At 43.7% G+C, this 19,251-nt stretch overlaps 3 protein-coding genes across 4 annotated transcripts; 2 read left to right on the forward strand and 1 right to left on the reverse strand.

The window, feature by feature from the left end:
* The first annotated feature begins 12 nt into the window (after positions 1–12).
* LOC135386204 (putative Dol-P-Glc:Glc(2)Man(9)GlcNAc(2)-PP-Dol alpha-1,2-glucosyltransferase) lies at positions 13–2,156 on the forward strand. Its single transcript, XM_064615998.1, has one exon. The coding sequence runs from the start codon at positions 76–78 to the stop codon at positions 1,423–1,425; it is 1,350 nt and encodes a 449-aa protein (XP_064472068.1). The 5' UTR covers positions 13–75; the 3' UTR covers positions 1,426–2,156.
* A 788-nt stretch (positions 2,157–2,944) lies between these two features.
* On the reverse strand, positions 2,945–5,360 carry LOC135386205 (ELMO domain-containing protein 1-like). The gene has a single exon (XM_064615999.1). It carries the CDS (start codon positions 5,119–5,121, stop codon positions 4,174–4,176), a length of 948 nt encoding a protein of 315 aa, XP_064472069.1. The 5' UTR covers positions 5,122–5,360; the 3' UTR covers positions 2,945–4,173.
* Positions 5,361–5,619: 259 nt separating this feature from the next.
* On the forward strand, positions 5,620–18,580 carry LOC135386206 (FAST kinase domain-containing protein 1, mitochondrial-like). 2 transcript variants are annotated; one of them, XM_064616000.1, is made up of 9 exons: positions 5,620–6,002; positions 8,132–9,507; positions 10,823–11,062; positions 11,491–11,627; positions 12,937–13,068; positions 14,016–14,129; positions 14,210–14,345; positions 17,735–17,849; positions 18,401–18,580. In XM_064616000.1, exons 1-9 carry the CDS (start codon positions 5,751–5,753, stop codon positions 18,488–18,490), a joined length of 2,592 nt encoding a protein of 863 aa, XP_064472070.1. In that variant the 5' UTR covers positions 5,620–5,750; the 3' UTR covers positions 18,491–18,580. The 2 variants fall into 2 exon arrangements, 1 of the variants encoding a protein (XP_064472070.1); XR_010420633.1 differs by lacking the exons at positions 17,735–17,849; positions 18,401–18,580 and having other exon boundaries at positions 14,026–14,129; positions 14,210–14,311.
* The last annotated feature ends 671 nt before the right edge of the window (positions 18,581–19,251 follow it).

The following is a 19,251-nucleotide window of genomic DNA, read 5'->3' on the forward strand; positions in this document are numbered from 1 at the left end:
CGTCGTCCTCAGTCCAATCCAATCCATAACAAAAACACGGTGGGAGCGTGTGCGAGAGGTATTAAGGTATTAAGGATGCATTTTTACGTGTTCGTGCTAGTATTTTTCATTGTGGCGACAGTTACGTCTGTCCTTCACGTCATCGTGAACAAAGTGCAGGAGACAGCTTACATGGACGAAGAGTTTCACATTCCACAAGCGCAAGCTTACTGCGAGCACAACTTCACTCATTGGGACTCCAAGATAACAACGCCACCGGGACTCTACCTCACATCTCTCGCATTGAATGGTGTGAGAAACATCTTCACATCAAGCAATTTATGCACAGCAGAGGGTTTGCGTTTTACAAATGTCTTCCTTACCGTCTTGAACCTGTGGCTTTCTAGTCTTATCTCCATCAAGCTTGCGTACGTGTACGCGACGGTGAAAGTGCGAGTGAAGCTGATTTGCTCAAGTGCAGTGTTGACGACATTGCCGGTGCTTTATTTCTTCGCGTTCTTGTACTACACAGACCCAGGAACCGTATTCTTCCTTCAGCTCATGTACCTTTATCATCTCTACGAGTGGTACTGGCTGGCATCTGCGTTCGGAGCGGCGAGTGTCATGTTTCGGCAAACGTCCATCGTGTGGGTTGCGATGCTTGCAGGTTGCAGACTGCTCGAAATAGTGGAGAAAGAGTGTTTCCAAGACGTCAAACCGTGCGAAGTCATCAAGGCAGTGGTTACCAAGTGGATTGTCACGATTAAGAAAATATTTCGGGACTGTTTCGGGTACATGGTAGTGGGGGTACTCTTTCTGTCGTTCATTTTCTACAACGGTAGTATCGTACTCGGTGATAAAAGTGCACACCAAGCTTGCTTTCACTTGGCGCAGTTGGGTTACTTTTTGCTGTTCACACTCGTGCACGCTTCGCCATACCTACTTCATCCCAGTGCCGTGAAGGATTTCTGCAAAAGTGTGGTGCAACACATCTGGTTTTACGTTTTGCTGGCTGCGCTCTCGATAGCAGGGGTCCAAAAACTAAGCTACGTCCACCCGTACCTGCTCGCGGATAACCGTCATTTCACGTTTTACCTGTGGAGGCGATTCCTCGGCAGAGGAACAGCACTGCGATGTTCCCTCGTTCCGTTCTATATATACGCTGGGTACGCGATTTTGTGGCAGCTTCGACATAAGAGCACCTCGTGGCGCGTTCTTTACTGCTTTGCCGTGCTTGCGTCGACCGTGCCGCAGAAGCTGCTGGAGTTTCGCTACTTCATAGTCCCTTACCTCTTCTTCAGGCTCAACATAAGGTGTCCAAGCTACAAGCAGCTCCTCTTGGAATTGGGGATCTACACCGTGATCAATGTAGCTGCTTTTTACTTGTTCCTAGGCAGGACGTTTTACTGGGAGGATGTTTCGAGTCCGCAGAGGTTCATGTGGTGAACGCTTGAGAAGTGTGTTACAGTGTGAATGTCATGAAGTGTTGGTGAAAGGTTTACGTGTACGTGCTTGCAGCTTTCTGCAGAAGGTGCTTTACATGTCCGGCTCCTATGAAGCCTCATGAAGTTCCACTAGAAACTTGGGCTTTCACGAACATCTAGAGAAATCTCGAGTCGTATCATAAATTTTGTATTCCACTCTTACATGAAAATGTTACAATTGGAATTTGTCTGTGATATTACGTGTGTCACTTGCACATTGTTGCCAGGAAGAGGCTGATTTGATGTGGTTTCTCTCAATAATAGTTAGACTGAACCACAACCTTTGTTGCCAAAGAAAAATGCACTCAACTGCCAAGTTTCACTGATATCCAATCCTCTGTGTGAATTCTCCTTCTTGAATTCTTGCTTACGACTAGTGTAAAAGCATCAGAGTGAAGACACACAGAAGACACTCCCTCTCTTTTTGCTTGACAAACCAGTTTACCAGCACCTTGTGCACCCCCGTCCCTATCATGTCATCATACAAAACATGTCTCGCCCCTGCCATGCAACATGCTGACTCGATCGTAGAAACACTTCCCTGTCTGCCTCACTTAACCTGTGGATCTACCACCTATATTTCCTTCCACATAAAACCAAGGTGTGCAAATGTGGTTCATTTCCATTGCTTGTCTCAAGAACTGTGTGGTTTCAGTGAGTAAAATTTACAAATGTTGTCTATATTTAACTGGAGTGCCACTTTTCTGTCTGAGACCTACTTTCACCAGGTACGCTAACACCAAATTAGATTTTGGTCTGGGCCAGACGAAATCAAATTTTCCGCTGAATTACCTTTCAGCTTTACGCAGTGCAGTGCAGCAAGAGGGCAAGGAAAGATTGTTGCTTGCAACTCCCCCAGTGTACATGCACATCACATGTTCAGAACAAATCTTGCTATCGTGCTGTAATGCTACAACCCAGATTTGATTTCAGTCTGGATTCGAATTCAGGTGATAGTGTGTGTGGATTTGATTGGTGGCTAGTTAATGGGTAGGACTGTAGGACTTTGGATTGAATCAGATTTCTACAGGGGGATTTGTATTCATTTTGGTGACCAATTTTTCCATTGTGAAGTCATTTACAAGTCCGGACTTAAGTTTAAATCCATACTTCTTTTGAATCTAAGTTATTGTAACTAGCAGAATAAGGGCGATTCGAATCTGATTTGTATCGTGAACACCACATCACCGGTTTTATGCATGAGATGTAGATGTGGTCGGATGCAATCTTGACCCAAAAGTTCCTTTTTATTATGTACCACTAAAGCTTTAATGTATGTGGAACAATAAATTTCACCTCAAATTAGAAATTTAAAACCTTTTACACCCCAAATTTCCAACGATCAACTAACTCGGGGGAAGTCAGGCCCTACGTGCATGTTGTCGATGTTTGGTGTTACCACGTATATGCACCCCACTTTATTTGGCAGTATCTGAATGGAACTCGGTGAATTCCAAACACGCAGATTTGGGAACAAGGGAAAAAATGAGAGCAATTTATTCTAAAAACACGATGAATAACAATGTGCATGAGTGAAGTGCATGTGGTGCAAAATAAATATAGTGCCGTGCTTCTGCCATGTACACCTTCATTTCCTATTGTCTTTTCTAACAAGTAACAAAGCAAATGTTTTGATTTGCAGAAAGTAAGTACAGAGAAGCTTTGATTCCAAGCTCTATGAGTGCATGTGCAGAGAACATTTCTTCTCTTTTCTATTTTTTTTTTCTTCTTCTGCATACTTTCTCATGGAACAGCCTCGTATAACACAATGCATGCTGTGCCCAAAAAAAAAACATCTTTTGACAAGAAAATCGCCGCACAGATGATTCGAAACAATCGGGGAAATGGCGAATTATAAACTAGAAAAATCAAAATTCTTAATCTCCAGTAGCCTTTTCCACACAAAAGATAACCTTCGAAATCATTGACAAAAAAAAAATTGTCATTTGGGCTTGGCATGCCGATCTCCTCCCCAGTCCTGTATGATGTGTTGACCTCAATGAGGTTTTTATAGGAAAATTTCTGCCTGACAATAGAGTATATCTGGCTGTGTTGCTCACAACACGCACTGACTTGCAAAAAGCAAAGTCATAACGCGGCACAAAAGTGCTCTGCATACTGAGATGGAATGATTATTGCATCACTGAGTACATGCTTGCACATGTGCACTTGCCCTAGAGGGAGTAATACTGATGGTATGAGGCATATTGCCACACACACAAAAACGCCCTGCTCACCGTAAGACCACAAAACTCGCATGGCATAATTTCTCTTCCTTAATGCTTGCACGTCAATTACAAGTAAAGATCAGAAGTTTATGAGATTTCAGATAATACATACGCTTTGTTGGACTATCAAAGCACTTATTAGTGGTAATGAAACTACTCGGGCCTGAATATTTTTCTGCAAATCGTTTTGTGATATGTGCAGTGGAAGATGCGTGAACATGCTGCTATCTAACTACAGTGCTACATTTTTACTCGACTTTTTCTTCTTTTGTTGCCACCCCGTCGGAATTACGACTACACATAAGACAAAAGGGAGAAAGGAAAGGAAGTCTCTGATCACCGGGAGGAATGTTAGTGGAAGTTGGGTTTACATTCGTGAGATTCTGCATCGTGATGCCTTCCAAACAAAAACCACCACCTAAAAAGAGAATCACTGCACTGTCTGACAATGTACGTGAAACACAGTCTCGCTGAAAATAGCCTCAAACAATTTTGACGCGTTCGTTCAACCTAAGCAGACAGCTGTCCTTCTCGAGCATCTGAGTCAGGTAGTCCTCAAATTTGTCCCTGATGCGGTTGAACTCCATAATGTCCGTGGGCTTCTCCGCCAGCCACAACCTGTCGAACTCGAAGAAGACGTAACAGTAAGTCCTGTGGAAGTCCGTCACCTGAGCCCGTTCGCTGGCCGCATTGTACAGGTGCGACTTGAGCTGGCCTTTCATGAGCAGGTGGTACAGCAGGCTCGTCAGGTTGATTCCCACGATGGCGAAGGAGTACCCGTACTCGGGATGCTGAGAATGAGAGAGCACGTGTCGCGCGACGTCCGTGTACTCCGTGGCGAAGAAAACCAAGTTGTCCAAACCTAACATGCCCATGCCTCGAAAATCGGTGCGCGGATCGTCCCCTTGAAAACCGATCGTCGTCCACTGCTTCGATACCGGTCCCATAAGATGCTCGTCCGGACGAAGAAGCTTCCACAACCTCAGGAGTTTGTTGAGGTGGTCGGGGTCTTGCGCCATGAACTGCACCTTACGCAGGCGTTCCACTTGAACCATGAGGTGCCTGTAACCGAACATCTGAAGTATGCTCCTTCGGAGAGATCGGATGAACTCGCTGTGGATCTGAGGGTTGACCTTCTTGATGTAAGCGATTCCCATCACGGCACACTCAACGGCGTTGTTGCTCTGCTCTTTGGAAAAGCGTCCTTCGTCTGCCATTTGCTTGAGTCTTTCGCAGATTGCACGAATGGCCGTTGTGCGGGACATCTGCATGCTCCATTCCAAGTCTCGGGTCCGTCGGTATCCCGGCTCCGTGCCGTAGCAGATACGCTGTAGTTCGCACAAGTGTGTAACACTTCGCATTATCCACTTGATTGTTGGACGAATTTGCATGTACAAGAAAACAACGACGCGATTTAAGAAGGCCCACATTACGCTGCAGGTGCCTAGGAAACGTAGTGACAACACAAGTACCAGACCCGGGTCTCCTGCTCGATCATATCGCTCAACTAAAACCACATAGCCGTGTTGCTGGCAACCAATGAATCGATGGACGCATTAGAGTTGTATCTCAGGGTTACCTGTACAGCAGTGAAATTCAAGGATATTACTGCATTCAAGCTGGAACAAGTGTTTCCCAGATTCTAGCGTCCTTCCGAGCTCGGAGCGGCGTCCAGTAGATCCAGCAGATGGCACAGAGCCGGAAGCTGGTATAATTATGTGTCGAAAAAATTGAAAATACTACGCAGGCGACGTAACAAAATTAAGCCAAGCTGTATACGTGAATTAAATATACGGTCAATATCAGTCTCTGTTAGTAGTAGGCAGTGATTAAATTATTGCGAAACTATCTGCACACAGCAAACAGATTAATTAGCTTCCTCGAGCCAAGCATAGTCAACAAAGAATCCAGTGAAAGTAAAGCTTGTAGTCAATACAATCCAAATTCAATCGTAGCACATGGCTCTCTGTGATGTGCGGTTGCACTGATTTTTGCACTGCTTCAGGTATTCCGTGTGCGATATTCCCCATCTTATAAGCGTCATGGAAGATCATTTGTGATGATCACACCGAAGCACATAGGTAGAAGTTTAGTGAAGACAAGACACAGATTGTTATCCGGTGGTTTCTCCGCGATTTGGTGCAAGCTGTTTAGGAGCACCACTCGGTCTCGTCGTTGTGACTATGAAGTGCCCACGGACAGTGAAGACAATGAACCAGCTGAAAGCAAATGGGCCCCTTATCAGACTGTCGTCATCCCTGACCACGCTGATCCTATTCTTAACCAATTACTGTCTGCAACATCACCTTTGGTGAGCTCTCGTTGATTGGCAATTGCCTCTGATATAAGATACAGTTTTGTGTTTCCTGCTAGAAGTGTCTGTGCGGGCAATTCACCAACTAGACGAGGGAATCGATTGTAAGCTTGAATTGTTTGGTAACTGATTAGGACCGCCTGAACAAGTACATCTAGCGGAAATTCCCGGGTTCACAAACACGAATCTGTAAGACATAAGTCAGAGCACACGATATGGACCTGCCAGTTGACTTATGTTTTGCTCAGCTGCCTCACATACAGGATGTGTACAGTTATGAATAATGTTTGCAAGATTAGCCACAATTTTCTAAATTCTACCAGTGGTCTTAAAATGTCAAATGGTAATCCTTCATCTTGGAATAGACAATTTCACAACGTGGAAAATGAGGCAAAGAATGTGGCTGCAACTTCAGTTTACATCTTAATTGCAAGTGTGACAGAGATTTCAACACACAGGGGCTTACACGTAACATGTGTCTGCATTGTGGTATATTGTATGCCTTCCAGTGTATGGATAATCAGCGAGTTACAAAGCTAGTTTTATAACTTGTCATATATGGGGTGTTGCACAAGAGAGTGGCCCCTAATTATTTTTATTTTTTTAATTATTTTAAAAATTATTTAAAATTATTTTAGAAATCTAATTATTTAATTATTTTAAAAATTATTCTGAATTTTTTAAAAATTATTTTTAATTAAAAAAACTACGTGAGATAAAAATTCGCAACCTTCTGCACGACACGTGTGAAGCTTTTGCTACCCAAACAGGTGTTTTCTACGAGTGTACCTCATTAATTAGTCTAATCAGCTTAATTGAACTCAAAAATTTGCCAAGGAGAGGTAACTTTTTTTGCATTAATTAGAAAGCCCATGGCCACAACACACCATTTCAGTCACAAATACAGGATCTTTCACAATGTTTGCACAAGAGTTTGACACCCGAAAACACGTAACAACCGCCAGAAAAACCGTCGTTCGTCAAGGCGTGTGCTCGGCCAAGTTGCCCCGCCTAAAGTGTGGAGAGGAGGAAAGGACAACAGCAAGAAGTCAGGTCCATCCCCTTTTGGCTGCCTCCGTTTTTGTTTAGTTCCTTTTATCTGTTGAGTTGAATTCAGTTTACTAGATTGCGCCCAGTACCTGCCCTCCCTTTTTTTTTTTTTTTTTGCCTGTTTTTCTCATGCAGTTTCTATGTGCAGGGCAGGTCCAGGTCTATCAGGGTATGTCAGGTCAGGTCAGGTCATATCAGGGCAGTATGTCAGGTCAGGGTCTGTCAGGGTATGTCCAGGTCTATCAACCTGGAAAACAGGGAATAATCAGGGAATTTTGATGTGACTGGAAAAGTCAGGGAATTGTCAGGGAATTTGGCTAAAAAGCAGCTGAAGTCAGGGAAAATCGCAGACAAGTGCCGTGATGATGCGCGGCGAATCGCCAGTGCCGACCGGTGGTTGAGAGGCGATGCCTGCAGTTCACCAGTATGACAAGCTCTGACACGGAAAAGTAGGGTAGCCTCACTAATACTTAATAAATGGTCCGTTTTATGTTGGATCTGGTATCAAAACGTATGAGCAGGCACCAAGTTCCCTTTTGTTTCTGTCAGGGAATTCGCTTGAAATAGTCAGTGAAAACCTGGAAAAGTCAGGGAATTTGAAGGCTGCAGTTTGGTAGACACCCTGTATGCGCAGTGCGAGTGCCTTCGCCGGTAGTCCTGGCACGCGCTTGCAGGGGGTGGCAAGTTTTCGGTTGTCAAATAATTGGTGAATAGTTGAAGAAACTTTAAATTACGATTGGAATAGCATGTGGTGACCACAGACTTTCTAATTAACACAAGAAAACGTTACCTTTCCTTGACAAAATTTTGAGTTCAATTAAGATAACTAGCATAGTTAATGAGGTACACTCATGCAAACCACCTGTTTGGGCGGCAAAAACCTTCACAAGTGTCGTGCAACAGGTTTCTAATTTTTATCTCACATAGCTTTTTTTTTTAATAATTAGGGGTCGCTCTCTCGTGCGACACCCTGTATAGGTGTATGCTCTAACGTTTCACTATTTGCATTTAGTTCCTGTTTTTAACAATACGCGCAACATCAAAGACATCACAGAAATGCCCAAAAAATGTTATAGGAGATACTCCAGTGCAGCACGGAACAGAACCTGTCACCCCAGCATGCAGCTCAAGCCATCATCTGTCTCTGGGACGTCAAAAAGATATCCCCAGGCCGCACAGTGTTCGACCCTGCTGCCCTCGTAGGCTTCGAGAGCATCGTGTCACAAGTAGCGCACAACCGACGAGTGCTCGCCGACACTGCTTTAACTGCTGTTCTGGTGGCTCTGAAACGGTTGTGTGTCACATCACATACTGCAGCGTACAGCGCACTAATACAGGAAGCATCGCAACGTTGCAGAAACTTTGACTTGCAGAGTCTGTCGCGGTTCCTAGTCAGCCTGGACCAGTCCAGCAACGTCAGCCTTTCGTATCAATGTAAAGCGATGGAGCGTCTCCAAGCGCTTCTTCCACGATGCTACACGGACGAAGATGTTAAGTGCGCAGCCATCTCCCTGCTGAGGGTCTCTCGGCTTGCCTCGCCCGATTTCGTCGACGCGTTCGGCAAGAAAACGTTAGACGTTCTAACGCCGGTCTCAGATTTTCACACCGTTCTGCGCTGTCTTCCAGTGCTCGCCAAGAGGCAAAGCAGCAGCAAGAGTCGCTCGTACATGTGCAGGCTACTTTCGTTGATCAACCCCGCGATTTCAAGGTTCGACAGCCAGGACCTGAGTTCGCTGGCAAGCAATTTCATCTTACGAGGGGACGACGTGCCCGACACGCTGAGTCTCATCCGCGAGCGCGCGAAAACGTTGTTTTTCGAGGAACCGTCGGCTTCGCTGGCGAGATGCCTCGCCATAAGTTCCTACTCCGCCGTAAAACGAGTGGAGGAACGCCTGCTACCGCTGCTAGAAAACGCCACGGACGAGTGGGATTTGACCAAGCTCCTGGACGTCGTCTTACTGTTACCGGTGGAAGACAAGGCAGTTTTGACCTTGTTCTGGGAAAAGGTGGCAGCAGTACTAGCTTCGTCACGGAGTGCTCAGACTATCATTCGAGGCTACGTCGTCTGTTTCGCAAAGACCGGGTTTCGACACAATAGGTTCGAGGAAGAAGGTCTGAAGTGGAGTTTGTCGCAGCTAGACTCTCGTTGCTTCTATCCGAGGACGGTATCTCTGGCAACGCTATTCGTTTTGGGTTTCGGACGTCTAAGCTCGGAACACGCGGCACATATGGTGTCGATGCTTCCGCAGCTGACGCCCCTCCTACTTCGGGACGTTGCACGCGGAGTCTACTTGTCGAAGCAAAGGACGTGCGGGACGCTCGAGGAGTCACTGCACAAGGAGTTTAGGAGGAGAGTGTCTACCACAGAATCGTGGAAGGAAATTAATATTCTAATGATGACAGAAAAACTGCTTTCTGCTACTGGAGGGTTGAAGGAAGGCATAATAAATAGGTAATATTCTTTCTTTTCTTCTTTCTTTCTTTCTATTTTTATCACGTGACGTGTGGTGCCAAGTTATGAAGCTCCTTGCCAGTATAGTGACTAAGCTGTAAATAACCTCAAGATACAGTTACCTTTTGATGTAACAATGGTGACTGCAAAACTATTGAAAATGCATCCAAAAATAATTACATTACATAGGAAAGGAGATTAATATTTCTTGGAAGGTCACAGAACATTCTGAATAGCCTTTCGGGACTGCGTTTTATTTGTAACGTCTCGCTGATTATTTGAGCACCTATGGTTGTAACTTCCAGCAGGTCATTTAGTGACTAACTGTAAGACATCTCCTCAGACTTTGGTTTGACTGAAACAGTTTCAAAAACTTTTGAATGTAGAACTTATCTGTGACCATGATCTGATTGCTTTCTATACAGGGTGTCCAGTGAGAGGATGTTATTATATATGTTAAGAGTAGTTTTTTTTGCTACATAGAGATATGAAACTGCTACTTGGAATGCACTCATAAAGGTTTTTGCAACACATTACTGCAGTTTGTGTAACACATTAATTAAGCTAATTCTGTTAATTGAACTTCCAAATTAGCCGAGCAAAGGTAGCATTTTTATTCGTGAATTTTCGGAAGCCTATGCCATAACACACTGCTCCAGTCAAAATCATGGGGTTTTTCGCAAGATTTCTACAAAAATTTGACAGCGGAAAATCCATCGCTTGGTGAAGCATGCTCGCTGAAGTTTGCGTTTGCAGATCTGTTGGCTCTGCCTTTGTGGAGGCGAAGTGGAAAGAGCGACACAGTTGTATGTTTTATACAGATCATTGTGCAACCCATCATTATCAGTGGCTGCCGACTGACAACAGACACGTTCATAAGGGCGAATAGTGTGACTGTGGTGTGGTTTGTTTTCTTGCATAGCAAGGAGGGTATCTGGACGGAGCCAACATGAAAAATTCAGTGAGCACGCTCCGCGCTGACTGATTTTATGACTGCCAAATTATTGGTGAAATCTTGCGAAAAACCCAGTGATTTTGATTGGAAGTGTGTTATGGCCATAGGCTTCCACATTCGTGAAAAAAAAAAAAAAAAAACTACCTTAGCTTGTCTAATTTGTAGGTCCAGTTGACAAAATTAGCTTAATTAATATGTGGCAAAACCTTTTTTTTTTTCATTAAAATTTTTATGTAGTGAAATCTATTTTTAAGAATTAAATGACGTCCTCTCGTTGGACACACTGTACGTAGTTAGTGTCAGAATACAAACCTTTAGACAAAATACTGACGGAGGATGCACCTTTCTTTTTTTTTTTAGCTACAGAGCTCGGGTCAACCAGGCACCTCCAAACAGTGTAGGCATTTTCTGTAAGCTGATGGCTGCAGAGCGATTTTGGCTGCCTGATGTTTACGATGCACTTGTGCTGCGTGTGCTGGAAGAGGAAAACCTCCTGGGACCTGTAGGAATCTCTAATCTGTTATTTGCCTGCTTCCAAAGTGGCTATGCCCCACACAGGCTGGATGCCCTAGCATCGACTGCCAATGAACAGCTGCTTAGGTAACGGCATATGGAATGTCGGCTCAACGAGATTTTCAAATGATTCGTAGGGCAGTGCGAATAGTTATTTGAAAACTTACGTGAGTATTATATAGCCGAAGTGAAAACGAAGTGAATGTAGAGCATATAGAGAATATATGTATGTGATACATGCACACTGATCTTCGCATGAAGCAGCACTCACTTTGCTGTATTCCTACTGTTGTGAAGTTTTCAGACCTGCAGCCTACAGTTCAGGTGTAGTATTTAGTTCGGAAAATACTTTGCTTAGATTCAAAATTCAAGCACAGAATTCGAAACTTGGTTCAGAATTCCAATTAAATATCACATTATTTGCGCTGGTATTAAAAAAAATCACAATATTTGCACAGCCCTAATGACTTGTTGTTTTGGAGGAATAATACGCTGAAATCTCTTTAAACTTGCAGGAATTTTGATGACATGCAGGAAACTGTGCTTCTGCAAGCTGCGATTGCTCTAGGTTTTTTTCAAAGTTTAGGCAGTGCCCTCGTCAAGCACATTTTCTCGGTAGCATTCATGGATCGGTTGGACAAGCAGCTTGCGGGTGAGAAGCACAAGAATAATATGAAATAACGTCTCTCAACCAGTATTTGCATGACAAAATGTTTACTTGGCCATGCCACCTACAAATTCTAGGGTTGCCACCTTTCGTAGTGAAAAATACTGGCTAAGGGAGAGGAGGTGGAATAGAGGGAAAGGGGGAAATGCTCGCGGGAAAGGGAAGTGGGTGAGGGGTGGAAGAGCACACACAGAAAACAGAGAGATAGAGAGAGAGCTCTACGAGGAAACATATGTTCCTGTGTGTAATAATAATAATAATAATGAATAACTAAGGAAAGAACAGGTGACTGCGGAGTTGGGTCTATGCTCCAGATTTATTCAAGCTGTAGTGGAATGTTGAAGAGAAAACCCCGCAAAAGCCCATATGAAAAGTCTTGAGTCACAAATACCGGCAAAAGGCTGGTGGTATCACCTTCCTACCGGCAACCGGCAGAGCAAGCAAATAACCGGCCGTGCCGGTATAATACCGGCCTGGTGGCAACCCCACCTACAACAGACAGCGAAAGTATAGTTGTCTGTTGATTTTTATTGACTACAAAAATCTGAACTTTTGATTTTTCTGGCACCACCGATGTATTTTCACGTAGAATGTTTCAGACAATTTTTTTTTAGGGACAGCTAGAATTTGAATATGCACAAATGCATTCGTTTAGGCAGAGGATGAACTTACACATGTCTGCTCAAATGCCCCATTTCAGACGTGTAATGCCAATTGGTCTCAAAATACACGCAATATAGGTTGACATGTCCTCGTCAGCATCAAGCGAGGAGGATGCTACTGCATTTGTCATACAGAATGTGGGTGTGGGTGCAATATTAACTCAACACGATCGCCGTGTTTATAGTCTACACATCCGCGGCATAGGCAATCACGTCAACAATGTCCTTGGGTGAGCCAACAATACATAAAACTGCATCAGCAGAACCTTCAGTTGTCTGACTAACACGATGAACTTGCAAAACAACGATTACACAGCAGTACATTGGACTACTGGGCATTAGGCACTTCATCGAGCTACACTGACACAAATTTATCGCACGCATTTTCTTACGTTTGTTTGTGGCAGGGCATACATACATTGACAGCTTTTAAAATTCGTTTAGCTATGTTGAATAAATAGGCTTTTGAAAAAAGTGTTTGAAAAAGTTTCACAGTTGACTAAAAATTCAGATTGCTTGCTAATTTGGACCAATCGGATGGCTACTGGAGGTCCTAAAGATCTGTTGGCAACTGTGTCAGCTGCAGTATTTCTTTACAAGTGTTAGAAAACTTTTATCTTTGATCATAACAGGGCTCAGTGCATTGTCCAGGCATCAGCTACGAGAGTTGCTGTCTACGTTGAACCGCATTGTGTGTCTAGACTTCCCAGAGGAAGGTGTCCCATGGTTCCACCAGCATTACTACCAAAACCACATTACAACTGGTAAGCAACTACTCAAGATTAATTTTACACACCATGTTGAAATCACTTTCAGCCAAGTCTATGCTTATATGCAAACTTCAAACTACGTAAGACACAGTTTCGAGATAACAGATAAACAATATTGATAACAACTAAACTTGCTCGCTGCACCTAGCTTGAGCAGCTACGGCTCCTAAATGTGTCCCGAATCATTTTGCAACTGCCATAAGGCTTATGGTGTATGAGACACTGCAAGAGACTCCATCTTCACACTTTTTTTTTCCCAGTTTCATTCTTATGAACTTTCTGTGTTCTTTTTTCTTTCACCTCCTTCAACAATTCAGATTTAATAGAAGGATAGCACTGGCTTACATAACAAATAAAGTAACAAAATTTGTCTGGACGTTTCGACGTCTATGCAGACGTCATCATCAGCTGATGACGAGGTCTGCATAGACGTCGAAACATCCAGACAAATTTTGTTACTTTATTTGTTATGTAAGCCAGTGCTATCCTTCTATTAAACATGACTCCTGGCTTCTGGTCTAGCTTCAACAATTCAGATTCTTATTCATATATTCCAGTGTGCCACATTTACAAAAAAAAAAAAAAGACTATGCTTACATGGAAACTTCAGAACTATGCAAGACACAGTTTACAGATAACAGATAAACGATATTGATAACAACTAATCTTGCTCACTGCACCTAGCTTGAGCACCTACGGCTCCTAGATGTGTCTAGAATCATTTTGCAACTGCAACAAGGCTTATGGTGTATGTGACACTGCAAGAGACTCCATCTTCACACTCTTTTTTTCCCAGTTTCATTCTTATGAACTTGCTGTGTTCTTTTTTTCTTTCACATCCTTCAACAATTCAGATTCTTATTCATATATTCCAGTGTGCCATATTTACACAAAAAAAATTGCCTAGAAAGAATTTTGAATGTGATGAAGGTGTGAAACAGTGTCTCACAGGTTGCAGCCCATACAAAGAGAAGTGCTAGAAGTGCTCGTACATCTGCTTTCCGGCATGGACCATGTTCGTTGTCATGTCTACACGCCATATTACTACCACATAAGTAGGTATATCATCTTCATTGTCTGCCAGGGACTGTTGGTCAAAACTTTGTAAATTTTTTTTTTTTAAATCTGCGCGTAGGTTTCGAATGTGTCCTGGACAACAATGGTCGACCTGTACCTTGCTCAGATTATGGAAGTGTTCTCTGGGGCTGCGATCCAGCCCTGGATGAGCGCCACGCAAAGATCTCTAGCAGCCTGCCTCCAGAATATCAAAGGTAGGTTTTACAAAGTTCTGCCAAGTTTGCAAGTTGTTCTGCTGGTACACCTCCATGTATGGTCTGGCAAGAGTATGACCCTGTATGCAGTGCATGTAGTTAAACTACCTGATTGTAGTTAAAAAGTAGTTACCAACTACTTGCAGAACTGTAGTGTGCAACTACTAGTTCGAGTAGTTAACTACGGTAGTTAGGTTACTGCAGGCGCAAACTACTTCCGATTTTGCCGCAAGCCTTATGGGACTACTGTGCTTCCGACTTTTACCTTGAGCTACTTGTTTGATGAGAACGGAGGTGCAGTGTGCATGTGTACTAAATCTTAAAATATGTATCACAAGCCACAAGCCATCATATGTGTCCAAGAACATTATATAGAATGGGATTGGTGTTGATGGACAACTTTAAGTAGTTATAGATGTAGTTAAAATCCATTGCAGTAGTTAAAGAAGTAGTCTTAACTACCTCACCTGAAAAGTAGTTAAACTACTCCATCGCAGAGTAGTTAGTAGTTATAGTTAAACTACTGTAGAAGTAGTTAGTGGCCATCACTGCCTGTATGCGTCTACAGAAAGTGCGTGCATCACAAGTTTTCAAAAAAGCTGTACTTTATTTTGGTGGTGGCTGGGGTGTTTCACCGCCGCATAAGCGTTCAAAGAGCAACAGTGAAAAAGCGTGTGAATTATGAATGCACATGTTTATACTGTAATTTGTAATGGACAGTCGGCGACCGATTTTTCGGACCTGCTCGATTATTCGCACGCGTTCGCGGAACGGTCCCCATAGAGTTAATGTATGACAGCGTCCAAAAAATTTCGGATGCCGTACAGCCCCGTCGCCCGATATTTCAGAGTCTGTATGCCCAGCCAAAGAGCGTCCCGAACGGTCGCCAGCTCACTACGTGCGCATGGCGCAATGCGGAGGTCAAGGAACTGTGCCTTACTTATTTCCAGTGATGGCCACTAACTACTTCTACAGTAGTTTAACTATAACTACTAACTACTTCGCGATGGAGTAGTTTAACTAGTAGTTCAACTACTTTTCAGGTGAGTAGTTAAAACTACTTCTTTAACTACTGCAATGTAGTTTAACTACATCTATAACTACTTAATGTTGTCCATCAACACCAATTCCTTGTAGTGTTCTTGGACACCTAAATATGAATCACACGGAATGATAAACCTTGGCTCAAGCCACTGCTACGACAGTCAAATACAAAGCTTGCGGCGGGATTCTTTCTGTGCCTACGCGATAAACTAAGTTGCAGAATTACTTCACAGCAAATGAGGCTTCACTGGACAAGCATTAAAAGTGAAGATTTAGTACACACAATTGCTCTGCACCTCCGTTCTCATCAAACAAGTAGCTCGAGGTAAAAGTCGGAAGCACAATCGTGCCGTAAAGCTTGCGGCAAAATCAGAAGTAGTTGGCGCCTTCAGTAACCTAACTACTGTAGTTAACTACTTAAAATAGTAGTTTAACTAGTAGTTGCCACTACATTTCTGCAAGTAGTTGATAACTACTTTTTAACTACAATCTGGTAGTTTAACTAGTAGTAACTATGGGTTATGACCCACTTTAACTGGACCTGGAATAAGGAGCGAAACAGGTCAAAGAGGGACCATCTCCCCCTTTCCACATCGGGAAGCTGGAAATCGCTGCACCAGTAGCGATCGTGCCCGCAAGTTTCGCTCGTGTAGGCCGTTCACTTCATCCCAGATGCAGGAACTGTCATCACGCCGAATCGTAGTAGAATCTCGATCGTACGAATCTCTCGGGACGCCGGAAAATAGTCCTATCATCCGAAATTCGTGTGACAAGAACTAGTCCGCATATAAAAACTCACGCAAGGAAATGGGCAGTGACTGTTCATTTTCCATTACTCTGAGTGAAGCAGGACTGCCGAAACGGTGCCGAAATTCGTGAAGGCCCAGCACGTGCTGTCACCTTCAAGTCGGCGACAGTGTCTTAAAGAGAGCTTCGCCTAAAGCACGCATGCGTTAGGTGAAGCAGACTTGCGTAATGGTGACACCGGGGCGGATTACTGGCCATTGCATCGGTGTGTATACACGAGGCTTTGGACAGTCGGAAGAAGGAAACAAACTGCTCTTCCGACAACGACGTGAAGACATCCTTGTGAGCACGAAATGTCCTCGTTGACTGCACTGAAGTGGCTACTTGGTCTTCTAGAAACCCGTACACAAGCGCCATTTTCAACGACGAACATCGCAGCGTTTTGCGTCGGCTGACCTCCTCGCCCAATGGCTACGAACGCCACACACCCGGCGATGGTGGCAGGCTGCGAGTAAGGTCACTTCTTCCTTCTCACGACGAAGCGGGTCACGTGCAGCACGCGTTACTATGGAGACGACGCTGCGCTACGCACCGACAAGTGGCCAGTAATCCGCCCCTGGGTTTGCCAAAAGTTCCCTCGCAGTGTTCGGGACATCGACGCCTTGCAGTCTCTCAGCGCAGCCGTCAAACTCGGAACTAATGAAGGCCGTCACGGAGCTTCAGTCCATATACAGTGACGAAATGTCACTTCGGGAAAAAGAAGCCGATGTTATCAGGCGGAAAATGGAAGACTGCCCATCGAGAAAGCATTCGAAAAACTTTTTCAGGCCTACTAGCACTAAATAAAGTCCTTCGAATAAAGACTTTCAAAGCGAAATTCGTATTTTCAGACAGCTCGATTATTCGGACTTTTGCGCGATCCCCGCCGCGTCCGAAAAATTGGACGGCGACTATATTCACATTGTAAATTTTTTAACGTGCAGGAGCAAACCCTACAACACACAGGGTTACAAAATGTATGAGACATATGTCAAGAAAAAGATACGCAAATAGATTTCGGAGCTTAATGGAACGATCTTTCATCGTACATTTTCTGTTTCTTGTCACTTTGTGAGGACGTTGGTGGTTACAATCGCAGCATGAGCAGAGCATGTCAAACGAGAACTTATCTTGTAACAGGATAGGCAGCAGCACGTGTAGCCCATACCATCAAGTTGGGCATTTCAATGTTTCATAACGTGTGCGCAAATTTAATTGTTCAGCGATACAAAGCGAAAATATGTTGTGGTGACGATGTCTGATGTTAATTGGCACATGGGCAACCAAAGCCGTACTGCATGAACCACATTGTAAGTGATGAATTCAGGGTTTGATGAAATAAACGAGGTACAAATGTGTAAATTTCAAGGTTAACATGGATATTAACAAATGGTTAGAAAAAAAAAATCAATTGCTGGATCACATCAAAGCACAGCACATTTCACGATTGGCATTTCCCTAATTTTGTTTGGCCGAAATTAGCTGTGTTTAGTAGTAGTGAATTATGTATCTTCCTTGCTGATTATCTGAAAGATAGGCCACTCTATTTTCTGTTGCAGGGTTGCCATTGATGTCCTCAGGGAACCCAGTTTCTGTGATAATGTCCCTCATATGGCTGGGTACCAACTTCTGAAAAACCGCCACTTGGAAATCTTGGGCTACAAGCTCATTCAGGTGAAAGCATTAATGGTCACAAGCACATAAGTTACTCTCATGAAACTTGTTTAACGTGAGATCCACTCCTTTTCATGTCTGCTTGGCGCTTAAAACATTCGGTCCAATTTTTAATTACCTATCTGCAACACATTGCTAGTCGTAATAAGGATGGCATGAGAAACTTCCACTAGTCATGCACAGATCAACATGCTGTCATCACAAAAGTGTTCAATTTCAAACTACCCCAACTTTCTTCTAATTTTGTGGGTAGTTTCTATTGTTCAAATGTGGCAAGGGCAATCACATGGAATGCTTATAAAATCGAACCTTGTTAATATGACACTCGTTAATATGACATCCCCGCTTTATGGCCATTTTTATGACAATGCCTGGTAAAATCTGCGGTGACGGCTGTGGTCAAATTAACGAGTTTCGACTGTATTAGCATTTCTGACATACACCTTTAACACTGTCAATGTAATGAATGACTTCCTTTGGTACTGGAGGTTATGGTGAATGGTTAATGTGGTGTGACATATTCCAGCATGGTTTCCACTTTTGCTTTGCAGGTACCCTTCTTTGAATGGAATTCAATGAGATTGTCAGACCGGCATTCTCGTGCAGCGTACTTGCAAGCCAAGATATGTGCACCCACATAGAACATGTTCCAATTGTAGTTAGATAGGTATTTCGGAAGGAAATAGGTGTAATAATGTCGAGCACCTGTAAATACAGCATTGCCAAAGGTCTCCTGGAGCATTTATTCCTATTTTTCCCGGTTTGATTGTGACACGGATGTTACCTTTAAGTCCCCGGGTTTTCCGCGATTCCGCGAAATATCGCGGAATCCAGAATTCATCGCGGAATCCTTCGTTTTGCACGGAATTTCACGGAATCCCTTATTTTTACGGGTGTGCGGATATTAGAGTTCTCCAATTCGAATCAAATATCAATCACTCGAAGTATGTCATTCGCGAATCGAATACCGAATATTCAGATTTCCGAATGTCCGACTATTCGCCAAATACGAACGACACCTCCCGAAAGTGGGCTTCACCTGACGCTTCCCTGCATGAGGTGAAGCCTGCTTTACAAAACTGCCCATGCTGCAGGGCCAGAACGGACAGATTGTAGTTTAGCTTAAGATAACGTTAACCCAAGTTTATTGTGCAGACTTCGCCTGAGGAAGGGGCGGCGTCCCTCCCGTGTGCAGTTTAGCGGTGGCAGTGGGGGACTTTGATTTGATGTCTGGGAGTGTGCCTTTAAAGACTCTTAAAGAAGCACAGAAGGCGCTTCAGTCACGACCACGCAGTTTTTTTTTTTTTTTCAAACCAAGCCGTTAACCTGACTCCTAAAAAGCACCATGCGAAGTGATTCACTCGACAGATGCATACATATCACGGAATTCGATTTTGAAAAT

Source organism: Ornithodoros turicata, chromosome 2 (genome assembly GCF_037126465.1).
Source record: "Ornithodoros turicata isolate Travis chromosome 2, ASM3712646v1, whole genome shotgun sequence".
NCBI lineage: Eukaryota > Metazoa > Arthropoda > Arachnida > Ixodida > Argasidae > Ornithodoros > Ornithodoros turicata.

What these genes read in the sequence shown, in the direction of transcription:
- LOC135386204 (XM_064615998.1), top strand. Translation starts at nt 76, where the DNA reads ATGCATTTTTACGTGTTCGTGCTAGTATTTTTCATTGTGGCGACAGTT.
- LOC135386205 (XM_064615999.1), bottom strand. Translation starts at nt 5,121, where the DNA reads ATGTGGGCCTTCTTAAATCGCGTCGTTGTTTTCTTGTACATGCAAATT.
- LOC135386206 (XM_064616000.1), top strand. Translation starts at nt 5,751, where the DNA reads ATGATCACACCGAAGCACATAGGTAGAAGTTTAGTGAAGACAAGACAC. An exon ending in TGTCTGCAACATCACCTTTG is followed by an intron (nt 6,003 to 8,131) that starts GTGAGCTCTCGT and finishes AAAATGTTATAG; the next exon opens with GAGATACTCCAGTGCAGCAC. An exon ending in TGGGCTACAAGCTCATTCAG is followed by an intron (nt 17,850 to 18,400) that starts GTGAAAGCATTA and finishes TTTGCTTTGCAG; the next exon opens with GTACCCTTCTTTGAATGGAA.